The sequence below is a fragment of the Phocoena phocoena genome, chromosome 11, assembly GCF_963924675.1.
Source record: "Phocoena phocoena chromosome 11, mPhoPho1.1, whole genome shotgun sequence".
Lineage (NCBI taxonomy): Eukaryota > Metazoa > Chordata > Mammalia > Artiodactyla > Phocoenidae > Phocoena > Phocoena phocoena.
The window spans coordinates 4,634,925-4,650,196 of record NC_089229.1 but is presented as its reverse complement, the minus strand read 5'-3'; the positions used below and the strand labels follow the sequence as shown (position 1 = coordinate 4,650,196).

General features: G+C 57.3%; 1 protein-coding gene across 3 annotated transcripts in view; it reads right to left on the bottom strand.

Annotated features, from left to right (window-relative positions):
- Nucleotides 1-15,072, bottom strand: part of PHF21B (PHD finger protein 21B) — a 95,072-nt gene extending 80,000 nt beyond the window's left edge. For 2 of the 3 annotated variants that reach the window (XM_065887763.1, XM_065887764.1), the window contains exons 1-2: nucleotides 15,019-15,072; nucleotides 14,092-14,157 (exon numbers count right to left, since the gene is read on the bottom strand). In XM_065887763.1, the coding sequence (XP_065743835.1) occupies nucleotides 14,092-14,157; nucleotides 15,019-15,072 (120 nt within the window). Of the gene's footprint in view, nucleotides 1-14,091; nucleotides 14,158-14,326; nucleotides 14,345-15,018 lie in introns of those variants that run through there. The other variant, XM_065887765.1, reaches the window with a different exon arrangement.
- Nucleotides 15,073-15,272: the final 200 nt, after the last annotated feature.

Below are 15,272 nucleotides of genomic sequence, written 5' to 3'. Positions count from 1 at the left end.
TCTGGAGGGAGCGCGGCCACGCAGGCACCTTGATTTCAGGCTTCCGACCTCTAGACCAGGAGGGAGTACATTTCAGCTGCCCGGCGTGTGGCGCTCTGTTACAGCAGCGCAGGAGCCTCATACAGCAGACGAGAGGGAGTTACGACTCAGGGAAGGGAAGTACCGGCCGAGGTCCCTGGGCCGGAAGGTCCCCCCAGCCCAGTGCCCCAGCCCCGCTCCTGTGCTGCCCTCCCCCATGTCCACTTCATCTAGAACACCGCCCACCCCCACTTACAGGCTTGCTGATTACGAGGAAAGATTTGCAAATGTCCCTACTTCCGCCGTATCCAAATTAGTGTCAAAACAGGAAAGAAGTCCAGATAAAAATACCCAAACCCAGGGTGCGCTGGAGAGAGATTCAGCATGTCCACAAGGCAGCCTGCGACACCGGAATCCGAGCTGGGCGGCCACCCACCCTCCAGGCTGGGGCCACCGTCCCTCCTGCCGGCCTGCAAGGTCCCCTGCTCCTGGCACCCTGTTCGCCTTTTTCATCAACTGAACAAAGCAGAAGGGATGCAAGCCCAGCCATGAAAAATCGGGTCAGTACATTCCTCCCTCCAGTCACCAAAGAAAGTCAGAGTGGGGGGAGCTGGGGGGGGGGGGGATAAATTACCGTGCCCGAGTCCAGCTGCACCGGGACGTAATAAAATGTGTTGCTAAGATACAAGTGCCAAAGAAGTTCATTAAAGGACACTTTAAACCAAGCTGTCAGACTCTTCTCCCTTTAAAGCCTGCTTATTTGGTACCGTCCCTCGTGTTTATAATTAGATCCGCGATATGAGAGCGCGGCCCCCATTCAAGCCCACTCAGCAAGCTCATTAATAAAGTAACTTCAACAAGCCACCGACTTGGGCCCGGGCTGGGGGCGGGACTGTTTTATTTACAGAAATATATTTGAGCGCCACTTCTTTATCTAAAGGAGAGATGAAGGCTCTTGAAGAAACTCGGCGGCCCTCTGGTCGCAGCATCACCGACTGTTCCCCTTATACCAGCGCTGGGGGCTCCAGGGCAGCGGGCTCGCTGGACCTCAGGGCTCACGGTCTGACTCCAGCTCGCCCCATAGCTCTGAATGTAGGTACCAGGCGGGATGGTGAGCGGGGGACACAGAGGCAGGGAATTACCAGATCACGGCCAGCCTGATGGAGCTGGACGAGGGGACTCGGAAGGGCGACCAGAGGACGCAGGCTCGGTCTGGGCTGCGGAGCATCCTGCGGGCCAATGCGTCTAGAAAAGGCCGTAACGTACCACCCACACCTAAACTGCAGGTTTCTCGTAAGCATGGGTTTCCGGCTCATGAATTCTTGATTGTTCATGATTCTTGAACAAAATCAAAAAAGCAGACTGCCTGGGGCCCACACCAAGTGATGGCAGGGGTGGCGCTGGCCTGGCTGCCCCCACCCCCCACCCGTCCCCTCGCACCGCAGGGCATGACTCCCTCAGCAGGACCGCTCTCCGGCCCGCCCACAGCGTCAGAGTCTGTGATCCTGCGAGGGTCAGAGCATCTCAGGTTGGGACTGGTCAGGGATGGAGCCCTGAGGAGCCTGGGCTTTTCTGAACCACAGAACCTCAGCACAGGGCCAGCCAGCCTGACCTCCCATCCAACTGGCGTTGGTGCCACTTCCCCTTTGCTATGAGGTCCTGGCTTGGCGGTCAAAGGTCTCAGAACAACCAGTTCTAGCCCCAGGCAGATCCCTCTGTACGGGAATTCCGCCAGCCCTGGAGCTGAAATTGGCCTTCTAGTACCTTCCAGCTTCTAGTCAAAATTCCGCCCCACGAAAGGGCCGCTTTCTCTCTTTTTTTTTTTTTGAGGTACGCGGGCCTCTCACCGCTGTGGCCTCTCCCGCTGCGGAGCACAGGCTCCGGACGCACAGGCTCAGCGGCCATGGCTCACGGGCCCAGCCGCTCCGCGGCATGTGGGATCCTCCCGGACCGGGGCACAAACCCGCGTCCCCTGCATCGGCGGGCGGACTCTCAACCACTGCGCCACCAGGGAAGCCCCCGCTTTCTCTTCTTCATCACGGCCAGTCGCTGATTTAAAGGTGGGGGTCAGCCGTGCTGGAGAGACCAGTCGCCGCCCTGTTCCATCAGCTCTCTGACCTCCCCCCTCACACCCACCTGTCACTCACTCTCCCGGCCGCACTGGCCTCCGTGGGAAACGCCAGGCATGACCCATCTCAGGACCTCTGCACGAGCTGTTCCTTCTACCTGGGACACTCTTTCTGCAGAGAGCCACAGGGCTCACTCCTCCAGCTACTCCTGCAGGCCTCGGCTCCAAGGCCTGAGGCCCCTCTCGAACACACTATTTAAAATAGCCACCTGCCCCCAGCCCCGCGCGCCTTGCCCGCTCTACCTCTGCCAGGGCACCGGTCACCTTCCCACCAACTCCATAACTCATTTACGATGGTTTTTGCCTGTTGCCTGTTTCCCCTCTCAGACTGTGAGCACATCTCAAGGGCCTATTCTGTCCACTGCTGTGTCCCCAGTGCCCAGCACAGACTGGGCGCCCAGTAGCGTGTGCCAAACGCCACAACTCGGTACCGAGCCGTGGCTGCCACCCTCACCATCCAAGCGCTCACTTCTGCACACGCTGGTGGGCACGCCCCGGAGGGAACACAAAGGAGCATGAGACACAGGGGCTCTGCCACCCTGTCCCCTTCCAGCCCCGGACGCCACACCTCCCTGGCCTCCCCGGCCCCAGATCCGCTCTGAGACCCAGCCGGGCACTCTTTGCCACGTGTCCACTTCCCAGCGCCTGCAGCCGCAAGAGCGTCCAGGGCCCCTCCGACCTCTGTCCACAACAACACGGCTGACTGTTTTGTCACCTCTCGTCGAGCCAGGACAGGCCCTTGGAGGACGCGTCCTGAGCCCCTTGGCAGTGACAGCTGGGAAGAGGACGCTGGTGCTGAAGGTACAGAAAACTCTGCACTCAGCGGGGCCGTAGCTTAAGGAATAATGCAGCGTTCACCCGGGCCGCGTTCATCACTGCTGAGACGCGTTGATCACGGAGAAGAGTTAGTGTCACTGGTTGTGAGGAATGCAGCTTGTCACCTGGTGACCCGCATCTCACAGGAAATTCTGGATCACCGTCTCTAATATGTATATATCTCTAATTGCATTTTCAAGTTCATTTACATGCGCAGATTGGCTTTCCGCCTGAGTCACACTGAAAAGAAACACACCCCTCTCCCTTCCTCTCTCTGCCTGCCCCATCCCCGTCTTGTTCTCTTTCCTGGGGCAAAAAGCTTCTCCCCAAACTGATGACGGTGTCCCCCACGACGGCCTGCTGGGATGTGTCCCCCAGGGAGGCCCCACCAGAACCCCCACCTGCCATTTCAAGTACCTTTCTGCTGCCTCCACCCAAGAGATCAAGAGGCAGCCACTGTTCCCCCTAAAGAGGGACCCCCCCAAATTAGTGTTTTTATCACCTTTTCTACTTTGGAGGGTGACTTTGCAAAATCTGATAGACGCTTCGCTGTTTGTGAACGTGTAGGTTACGGCCTCGGCCATACACACGTCCACGACCAACCTCCACCCCCCAGTGCAGACGCGCATGCAGGCGGTCTGGGCGGCAAGCAGGCTCGGCAGGTGCTCATCTTCCTGCAATGTACCCGCACCTACAGACTGACAGTCGATCTGATGCAGTAAGTTTCATTAAACGGACAGTTCCAGAATGCACCGTGTCCTGCCGGAGCTGCCACCCCGACTTGTGCCAACCGGAAGCCAGCTGCTCTGAAAGTACGACCACCTTCTGAAAACCACCGTGCCGTGCCCCCAGCGGCCCTACTGTCGGCACGAGGACATCGTGCGTGGGACCCCAGCATGTCTCAAACAGCGGCCACCCTTGTGGGCGAGCCGCTTCTGAAACAAAACACCAGCGAACAGAACTTAATGGCTTAAAGGAAAGCCACGGGCTTCCCGTGCGGCTGCGCCGCGGTCAGGAAGACTGGAGCCCTGGGACCCCCGGGGCCCCCGGGTGTCATCACCACCTCTACTCAGGGCCGTAGTTCCAGTTGGAAAAAGGGGGCTTGGGGAGGTGCCCCGCAAAGGCCCCCCCAGCCTTGCACATCCTGTGTTTTACGCCGTCAGACCAAGTCTCGGGTCCAAAGACCAAATCCCAAATTTAGGGCCCAGTCCCAACTGCGGACACACCCGTCCGTGGAGACAAAGAGGCAACCCAGAGGTCTCTGTCCCGACAAAAAGCTACAGTTGCCCGTCTACTTCTCCATGGCAGTAGCATCTCTGGGGCACAGCCAGATCGCTGCTTCTCGTATGACTGTTAATAAACTATGCTGATAACAGCTCCCCCATCACTCAGCTGCCCCACTGCAGGCCAGCCAGGAATTACAGCTGGCACTCGAGACACGCGTCCTCACTGACCCTTGGGACAACCCTGCTTGGGAAGTAGCACTGTCCCCACTTTGAGACAAGGACCCACACAGCCTGACCTTATCCTACCTGGGGGCTAAGGACCGCTCAACCCTGAACTAAAAAAGAAAAAAAAAAAAAAGCAAAGCGCAGCCCATCTGAGGCTTCAGGGACGCCCGCTGGTGGCAGTCAGAGGTCATCACCAGAAGAAAGCTGCATCAGCGTTTCTCATCACACGCTCGGAAACTACTACCAAACAATAAGTAATGACCCAAAGGGGGAAAAAAACTTAAGGAAGCGTGTTCGTTCCTTTGGAGAATACAGGCCGTTTCCAAATGAGAAAGATGCCTCCACCTTAAAGCAGAAAACAACAACAACAGTGATAACAGGAAATACTGAAGTAGCCAAGCCAGAGAGGGGCTCAGGCCACAGCAGGGATGACAAAGCAGGGGGTGGAGGAGTATTCGCTTCGGGGTCAAGTCCAAACCTCCCGCCTGCCGCTGGCTCAGCTTCTGCACTGCCGACACCCCTCACTTCACCCAGCCTGCCCCACGCTCCCCAGCCCGGTGCCAGAGGCAGAGACCGGATGCAGACCCAGGCCCCCTCCCCAGTTCCACGACATTGCACTTCAGGGTAAAGTTCCCACTCGTTAGCGCAAGCAGCTGCTAGCCTGCTGGTGGCGCTCTCTGACGTACCACCTCCATCTCCTTTTACTGGAACACTCGCCCTGGAGTTACATCTCACACGCAGGACACAGAGTGTTGTCGCGTCTCCGTCACATGCTCCAGCGTAGGCGCCAAGTTGGTGAGGCCACAAGGGCCCAGACCTGGACTGCAGCTCCTGCCCTTGCCAGCCGTGTGATGTCAACAAGCCACTCAACCTCTCTGGGCTTCAGCCGTCCCCCAAGTAAAATGGTAATTAAGAGCGGGCCTTCCCTAAAGGGCTGTGTGAACAGCGACCGACTTGGTCCCTGGAGAGCTAGAAGGGGCCTGGCCCAGGGTCAGCATCAGATGGGAAAGCTGTGACTTGTGACGCCCGCACCCCACCTGCCGAGGGCTCACCATGGCCCGAGGGTCACGTCTCATCTCACTTAATCCCGCCAGCGCCACGTTGTCGTCTCCCAAGCACCCCACACGCCAGCACTCGGCTGTCTCACGGGCGTTGCACTGTTACCCCATTTTACGGCCTTCGAAGCGCGGAGCGGGGTTTACAACTCCAGGCTACCCAGTTGTAAAGCCGGTGCTTAACCTCTTTCTTACATGCTTCTCGGAGACGAAAGTGAAAAGCCTTCGTAGCGGGACTCTTCTGCAAGTGAAGGCAAACCCAGAGTCCTGTTTCCTGAAAAGCTGTAAATTCCAACAGTGTGGAGAAGGTGAACGGCAGCTGTGCCCTCCTCCAGAAAACCGCCTCTGCCCCCAAAGCCCTCCCGTGTCTGCGGCAAGGGCCTTGGAGGGCGAGCCGACACACACCCCGCAAAGGGGCCTCCTCGAGCCCTCCGTGCGTGACCAGGATGTGGCCGGGACGCTGCCCCGCGGGCAGGCCCCCCCCCACGTGCTCAGGCCCCGAGCCGGGCTCGCTGGCAGACCGGACAGCAGCCACGTTCAGGCATCGGCTCGCGCAAGTGGAGCAGAAACGGCGGCAAGCCCGCGATTCGGTCCTGAAAAGACAAAGGCGTTGGAGGAAAAACTTGCTAAACCACAGGGCTAACCATCATAGCCAGCAGCTCTAATGAGGCATCATGGGATTTCCACAGTTATCATCAGAGTGGTCGCCACGAAAAAATTCAAAGTTGATTGAAATCAGTTGTACAGTTCCGACAGCAGGTGTTTCAAGAGGCTAACGTATCAGAGCCAACTCCTTGGACTGGCAGAGAAGGCGGCGCAGTCACCGTCAACCTCTACCAGGAGGGATGAACAGCATACGCCCCGAAGAGGGACCAGCAACAGTGCAAAGGCTCCAGCCCCCCGGGTGCAGGGCAGGGCGTGGCAGGAGTGTCCTGGGGTCACTGATGCAGCCAACACAGTTCTCTTCAAATCAACCCCTTTGCTCTGCTCGGGAGTTGAGATGCACTTTCTCATCTCTGATCTGATTTCATCTCAATAACCCGGTGGGGTAGTTTTTACAACGACCACACCCACTTTACAGAGAGGAAACAGAGCTCAAGGAAGCAGAACGACTTGCTCGAGGCCACACAGCCGGAGGCAAAGAGCTGGGATAGGAACCCTGGTGTCCTGACTGTCGGGCCTCTGCTCCTCCAGCTACCTCCAGCTACGCTTTGTCAGACCCTAGAGGCAGGGGGCCAGCTAGACGCCAGGCAGGGACTGAAACAGAGGGCACCCTCTCTGGGGTCCCAAGCCGTCTGACCTTGGGAAGCTGCCCTTCTCTCACCTGCCCCGCCTGACCCAAGCCGCGAGATGACCATGACAATCGAACAAAAAGACGCGACGGAACAGACCCACCGAAGAATACCAGTGCATCAGAGAGCACCGGGTGTGCGATGGCTCTGCTTCCCCACAGGTGCAAATGTCACCTCCTGAGAGCAACCCCACGCACCTCATCACAGCACATCACCCCGTCTGCTGCTGGCTGAGCCCCCGAGCTAAACCTCTCCTGCAGAGAGCTCACGGGAGGGGTGATGGTGGATACGCCAGCCTCCCCAACTACACGTGAAACTTCCTGCGAGCAGAGACCAAGCGAAACCACGTCGCGAGGGTAAAGCCTCATAACGTGCGATGCCGCGATTACTAACCCCAGCACATCACCCACCATCACCCCCGCATCCTCCACCAGGCAGGAGCCCATCATTAAACGTTCGTGGAATTAAACTGCGTTGGTCCCAAGAGATGTCCGGAACACAACGTCAAGGGTCAGAAGCAAGTGTAGGTATAGCGTGCCTGGCAGCGTGTCCACTAAGCATGTTTATCCATGTTACAGACGCCGCGTGCGCACAGAGCACATCCTACGAACACGCCTCAGGGCCAGCGCTGCTCTCGTCCACGCGTAGGATGGGGCGGAAGAGGGGTCACGCTTTATGACTCTCACATCTGCGCTGCGGACTTTTCCCCAACGAGCAGGTGTTGCTTTCACAATAAAAACTTTGTTAAAAGTCGAATTCTTCCTTAGCTCCTAACGTTACAGAAATAATAGCAAGAATCCCCGCCTTCCTCAGCAAGATTTTACTTTAGCAGGGGCGTGGTAATTATTTGTCTTATTTCAACAAATCCTTCCTCTCGTTTTAGAAACACAATCCTGGACAAACTGTCAACTGATGTCATATACACTGCACAGACTTCACGCGTATTTACTGGCACAAATCAATACACGGTTGACCCTTGGACAACGTGGGTTTGCACTGCGCGGGTCCACTTTTACATGCGGGTCCACTTACACACAGATTTTTTCAGCAGTGCACACTGCAGTCCTATGTGATCCACGGGTGGTTGAATCCACGGATACGGAGGCCCTGCCTTATATGTAGGACCAACTATATACACAGTGTCTGTGCAGAAGGTCGCCACCTCTGACCCCCGCGTTGCTCAAGGATCGACTGTAATTACCATTTGCTATTATACACTTTATAAATAGTAAAAAAAAAAAAGTCAACAATAAAAATATAACCTATACATGTAAATATGTTATATACACACACACATTTTTTCCCCTTAAACCAACCGTGCAGAGATGCCCACCGAGTCATCTTCTAGAGGGTTCCAGAAGTGTCCCCCCACTAACTTCTCAGCCTTAAGAAGCTCTGGTGAAGGCAGGAGGGGGAGGGTCCGCACAAGTCCCTGCCCTCACAGCCTGTTATGTGCTGGTCACCCAGCAGCCTCCTCTCCTCTCCCACGTCACACGCGGGTGCCACCATCCCTGCAAGAGCCTTCTACGCAGGTGACAGGCATCACGGAGCTCACGTGGCCGGGCCAAGCTGGGAGTGGGTTCAGGCCTCCTTCACGCTTCTCCCTTCTAGTCTCCCCTCAGCACCAGAGCCCGGACAGCCCCCGGCCATTTCCCAGCCCTGGCACAAAACCCAGGCCCTTCACCTGGCATTCGGTGCCTTCCTGGCTCCGGCCCCAGCCTGCCTTCTCTGCTGTCTGTCTGTCTGTCTCTCTCCCATGGTTCAACTGCCAGAAACTCGCCAGCACCTGCAGGTTTCCTCAGGCCATCAGCCCTCAGCTGGGCTACTTGCTCCTCCGGTCCACAACCCCAGGCGCCCTTGGGGACCCCCCTCCCCCAGGAAGCTGTCTTCCATCCCCAGGGGCCGCAAGGCGTGGTTTTCACAGAACTTCTCTGGAATTTCCTTGACACGTGGTTACCTACACCTCACTGTCCTGTGAGGTTTCCGAGAGCAGGGAGCTTCCAGTCTTATCCATCTCTGCCTGCTCGTTCCAAACATATGATTTTAAGACTCTGTTCACTGCAGGCCTAAGAAGGATGGCTCCCAGGGACTCCAGTTGGGCCCCGCTGCTCACCACCACCGATCGCACACCTATCTTCTTACGGTCACCCGCTCGTTCACCCCATAAGCATCCAGCCCAACAAGGCATTGCTCTCGGATCCCAGGGGGAGGGGCGGAGCAGCACGGCCCCTGCTCCTCAGGGAGCTTACGGTCCAGCAGAGACGTCGGACGTTCATGAAAAGATGAGGACGGATGACGCGCAGCAGCCTCCAGGACAGGAAGATGTTTGCGGTACCCGAGGCCCTGCTGGGTAACAGCCAAGGAGCCGCACTGCTGGGGGCCGAGCAGGGGGGCAGGGTCAGCCCCCGCAGAGAGCAGCGGGGAAACCACTGGAAGGTCTCAAGCAAGGGAGCGCCGTGATCCTGTTCAAGTTTTAAGACACTTACTCTGGTGGAGGATGAACCAGAGGGGGCATGAGGAAACGCAGTACACCGTTCACAGGAGCCTAAAGGTGGAAACAAGCCCAGTGCCCATCAGCTGGTGAATGGATGCAAAACGCGGCCTCCCATACAATGGACTATTATTCAGACATAAGAAAGAATTGAGTACTGACACGCGCTACAACTTGGAAGAACCCTGAAACATTACGCTCAGTGAAAGAAGCTCGTCATATAAGACCACACGTTATATAACTCCATTCACATAAAAGTCCAGAATGAGTAACTCTATAGCGATAAAAAGTAGATTTATAAAGACAGAGAGTAGCTTAGCGGTTGCTTAGGGCCTGGGGGTGGGGTGTGCAGCGGGGATGATACCCAAAGGGTTTCTTTCTGAGATGATGAAAATGTTCTAAAATCGATGGTGGTGATCGGCTGCAAATATCTGTGAACGTACAAAACAATACTTAACTGTAAACTTTAAATGGGTGAATTATGCGATATGTGAATCGTATTTCAATAAAGCTTTTTTTTACGTGGATGCAGTGTGGAGGCTACTGTAATCTTCCAGCTAAGAGATGATGCGGGAGGGACCAGAGGGGTGGACAGATGGAGGGGAAGAGGGGCCCCAGGAATATGGCTCAGATCAAAGTGTGGGTCTGGGAGACTCTGGCTGTGGGAGGGGGAGTCAGGGGTCAAGGCCAAGCAGGTGGCAGCGGGCAAAGCCAGGACTAGGCCCCTGCTGTCTCAACCCCATGCTCTTTTCCAGAATGTGAAAGGCGGAGCTTGGAGAGACAGCATTCGTTTTCTCTTTCACATGTAATGGTGCTATTTTAAGAATGCGATCTTGAACTCTAGGTCAGGAAGATTAAAATTTAGCCTCCTGGATGAGAGCAGACTCGGGGGCAGAGCTTGGACAATGGCACATCCTTTTACTGAAGGACTGAAAACAACTGGGGAGCTTTCAGAATAAACCCACCCTGCAATTTTGTTTGGTGGACGCTTCCACTGTGGAATCCCTCTGGTGTCCAAGGTACAACAGCTAGTGAATCACAGCGAAGATGTGATTCAGCGCCTGGGCGAGTGCCACATACGTAATACCTTTCAAGAAGACATTTTTATTGCTGCCCTTGAGGACATCCCCTCGGAATCCGGAGTCCATCAAGTCGACGGATGGAGCGGCACGCAAGGCCCCAAGTTCACTGGGGCGGAGGCCGGTGCTCTCTCTGCCACGCCAGCTCGGACTGCCGTCGATACAGGAGGCCCCTCTCACAACCCTGTGGGGAAGCTGGACTTGCGTGAAGTTCAGGTCTGAAGATGCCTGCTTCCCGTGGCATCTACATGTTGCGTCGAGAACTCCAAAGAGGGAGGAAAAAAACACAAACCCTCCAGGATTTATGACGGGTCTGGTATTTACACGGAAGTGCTTGTTGCTTGACAATTTAGATGAAAATGTTACTGCCTCTCTCCATGTGCTGCAAATTCACGGCGTAAAACCACTGGAGCAACTAATGACGTCTTCACACATCATATCTCGTTAAAGACAAGGAAGGGGTCCATCTTCCACCAGAATCACAACCCAGTGGTGAGGGGCCGCCACACCTGGGAATGCAGCCCGGCCGAAGTGGGCTGGCCCACGACTCAGATCTGACCAACTGCCCCACAGCTCTCTCATTATTTTTTTTTTAAGGAAAAAATATGAACTCTGTTTTCAAATAGCGCGGTCCTATGGAAGCTGGCTTCTTGTTTATCCCCTAGTCCACCAATGGTGGGAGAAACGCTGGACACTTACACAGACCTTGTATCTCTCTACTGCTGACCAACAAACAACCCATCTTCTTCTAGGAGTCCTTGATAAACATCTTTAAGCACCTGTCCATGTTTCTAGAAGTAAGTAAATAAATTCTAGTGCCAAGGGCATGAATGGGAAATTGGTGGCTAGGCACCAAAAGGTGTCACTTGCTGCTACCGTATCTCTAACAAATGTGGATAATGGGGTCATCTGTCCCTTTTACTATCAAGCTCGCCCTCCTCACATGCACCTCTAATTGAAACGTAACCTTTCTATCCCATATTCCAAGCAGGAGCAGGACAAAAAACCCACATCTCCCGGGAGGAAGATGGTGTGAGTTCTTCCCCAAGCACATCACTAAAGGGACACTACCTTTACTCTTCTGGTGAGTTAAAAGCAAACTCTGAAACACTGGCTTTTTAATCCCCGATCCGGCATTTCCGCTCCTCCTGGGCAGGCGCTGGGGTAACTAAGCAGTGCCTACTTCTCCTCTTCAAAGCCCTGGGTGCAGCCCCAATCACCTCCAAGAGCTCACGCATCCACCTTTCCCCAGCCAAGCTGCCAATCTCCACCGAACTCTCCCAAGGAGAGAAAGACAGTAAATGTTAAGTCTGCCCAACTCATTTCATAGGTGACCTCTGAAGGATTTCACCGCGGAGCTTGGGAGAGACAAGGCAGCTTTATTAACATGCTACACCACAGCCCCAGGCCCTCCCTCCCTCTTTTATGAGCCCTTGCTATGTAAAATGCCACAAAGGAAAAAGGAAAAACAACACACTTACAGTTACAAACACAAGTTCCAATGGCCAGGACAAACGCCGGATACTTACCAGATGTTATTTTTGGTCATTTAAAAGAGAAATATTTTTAAAAGGCCAGAAAACAAAAGTTTCTGTTTTTTTCTTTCTTTCTTTTTAAACACACACAAAAAGATGGAGGTACATTCCGTTCACAAGCATCCTTCTCCGAGTTCAATTTTAAAGGCAAAGGCAGCCTGGAGTAGGACAGTTCCTTCGCCGAGCGGCACGGCAACCTTCAAACATGATTTTCAAATGTTTCTCTCTGCCTCATCTAAATTCAAGCATGACAGATAATAAATAGCCACTCATTTACTATCATCATAAAAATTTAAACAGCCTTGAAATAGTTGGCTACAATACAGAAATGATCAAACCTAAGCTCCGAAAAGCCACTCCAAACAGTAAAACTACTGCCATGTAGAAGCACACATAAAGAGACATTGTTGCGATAAAAGCTGCCGGATTATTGGATTTCCTCTCCCCTCTCTTTTAAATCTTCTACTCCGAGCATAAGAGTCAACAACTTGCCGTTTTACCCAGTGGAAAAAAGGCTTAGTAACCCTCGGCTATCACACTGTACCAGATTTGGTGGTGGATTTTTTCTTTTTTAAAGAAAGTATTTGATTTGATTCCATACAGTGATTAAACATCTTTGTGCTCAGCGGAGAAGGGTCTTCCAACCCCTCCCCCTCCAAAAATGGCATCAAAGCAATCAAAATGGTAATGCCGGGCCTGGGTCCCCTCCCCCCGCGAACTCCCCGACTTCGCCGGGGCCGCGCGCCGCCCCCCCACCCTCCGGCGGGAATGGAAGCTTCCACTCCTGAGCGGGGGCGCGGGCCGGGCGGGCGGGCGCGCGCGGCCGGGGACGGGGGCCGCGGCACCGCCAGAAAGGGGTTAATGCATTCGTCCCAACCCTCCCGTCCAGCCGGGCGCCCCCGACCAGGCGCGGACCCGCGGGAACAGCCATCTTTCTTTCCGCAACCCCCGGCCCCCTCCTCTCCCGCACGCCCCCTCCCACCACTTTTCAACTTTAAAGACTCGAAATGAACACCCGGCCTCCGAGTTCTCCCCCGCCAGTCTCGTCCACGTCTCTCCCCGCACCGTCAATCCCTCCAGGGCGGGGGCTTCTGCACGGGCCGCCCCCGCCGGGAGTTGGGGGAGGAAGAAGGGGGCCAGCTCAGCGGCCGGTGGGGGGGCGGGGGCCAGCGCGGGCCAAGTTTGATGCTGACGGCGGCGGCCGGCATTCCGAAGGAAGCGCGATCGATGGCCCGGGGGCGCGGCAGGGCGGGGGCGGGCCCGCGGGGCGGGCGGAGGAAGGGGAGGGGGCAGCGGGGAGGGCGCCGGCGCCCCCGTCCCCGCCAGCCTCGGAGCCCCGAGAGCGCCATTGGCTGCGCCGCTCAAAGTTCTCGGCTCGGGGCGGCTCGGGGAAGGGGCGGGAGTGCGTGTGCCGGCAGGGAGCGCAGGGGGAGGGGCGGAGGGGGAGGGGAGCGAGCGGCGGGGAGGGAGGGGGCGGGGGCGCGCGGCCGGCCGCGCTCCGGCGGCGGCATCTGTTCGTGGTGCTGAAACCCCTACCGCTGAGCTCAGCGCAACTAAGTCACAATGGACAACTTTTCCTCGCCGAGGGGCCGGGAGGGGTCGGCGGGCGTGCCCCCCATCGCAATGAGCTTCTTGCGTGTCCCAGTCTACACCTGATGCCCGGAGACCAAAGTTGGGGCAGAACTGGGGGGTCCTGGGGGCGCCTTTCTTTTGTTCCCCGGGAGCTGGCGTCAGGTTCCAAGAATAAAAGTGATGCTGGAGAAGTGGAGGGGAGGGGGGCCCGGAGGAACGATTCTTTAAATAAGATTTGCAACGGAACCCAGAAATCGCTTCCAAGTAGTTTGGTGTCCAGGCCCGAATTACCGCCCCCTCTCCCCCCACCCTCACAACAGCGTGAGGCGGGGGACACTGAGCCGGGAGAATTTCCACATTCCAAAAACATGTCCACCAACTCAAAATGGACGCCGGGCTGCTCGCCGCCTTTTAAGTGCAGCTTCTCTCTTTCGGCCACCGCGGGAGCCGCGCTCTCCCCCCTCGGCCTCCAAGAATCCGGCTCTTTCTTTCCAGAAAAGGGGGTGCGGGTAACTTTGAGGGCTGGAGAGACTCCTCTGGGAGTCTGAGCGCGCGGCGCCGAGGCCGGCACTTTTCAGGGTGCTGCCAAAGTGCCCGGCGACCCCTCCTCCCCACCCCGGGCGGGAGGCGGGGGGCAGGCTCCAGCTCGCTTACTTGTTTGTCGCTGAGCGCGGCGATCCGCGGCTGCCTCTCGTGGAGCTGTTTCTTGAGGTCGCCGTTCTGCGGAAACACGGAGAAGCGGGCTCAGGCCGGCCGCCCCGGGCGTCAAGTGCGCCCGGAGTCCCGCGGGCCGCAGCCCCCGGCCCGGGCCGCCAGCCGCGCGCCCCAAGTTCCCCCGGCCGCGTCCCGCACGCGCGGCGGCCGGGCAGTGCCGCACGGGGCCGCTTACCTGTGGCTGCCGCCGCATCTGGGCAGCTCGCGGGGCGGGGCGGGGGCCGTGGCCACCCGGCGGCGCGGCCCGAGCCGTGCAAGTTTGCAGGCCGGGGTACGTGTGCGAGTGAGTGTGAGTGTGTGCCGGGGGAGGGGGGAGGAACAAAGAGCCAAGTAAACACGGCGAGTCCGTGTCGAGCAAAGCTCATAAATATTCAAGTCGCGTCCTAATCTCCCCAACACACACACGCGCACGCCGCAATACCGCTCGGGCTCCGGCCGCCACGCCGCTGCTCGCCGGAGCAACAATCGCCAAAACTACTTTTGCAAACTGTGCAGGATTGCACCGGAGGATGGGGGCCGGAGGGGGTCGGCGTACACACTCTCACACGCACCCCGGGCAGGCGCACCAAGGGGTCCCCTCCCGGGACCCCTGTCCTGCAGACCCTGCTCGAGAAAGAGAAGACTCCAGGCTCGGGTCCCAAGGGCCCTCGACCCCCAAACTGTGCAGGATTGTACGAAAGGAGGGGGCAGAGGGGAAGCCCAAAGAGGGGGGTCCGTTCATGTACATACGCCCCCCGCCCCTGGGGCAGGCTCAAGGAGGGGCCCCTCCGAGCCCCTCCAGCCCTGAAGACCCTGCGACGGGGAAGAGGACGCGGGTCTCCGGTGCCTGGAGCCCCGACCCCAGGCCCGCAGCCCCCGACCGCCTACCTGGTGGCGCGCGAGTTCCACGGCGAGCGCCTCGGGCCGGCTCTGCAGCTCCATCCCGGCAACTTGGGCAGCACTTTGCGCTCACTTTGGCCCCGGCTCCGGGGAAGTTGCGCGGCTCCGCGGGGGCTGGAGCGGACGGGGGCCGACCGGGTCTCCGGGGAGGGGGGGACACGAGCCCCCTCCCCCACGGCCAAAAGGGAGGCGGGTTCTGGCGAGGGGGAAGAAAGGCGGCCGGGCGCCGCGGCGCCGAGCCC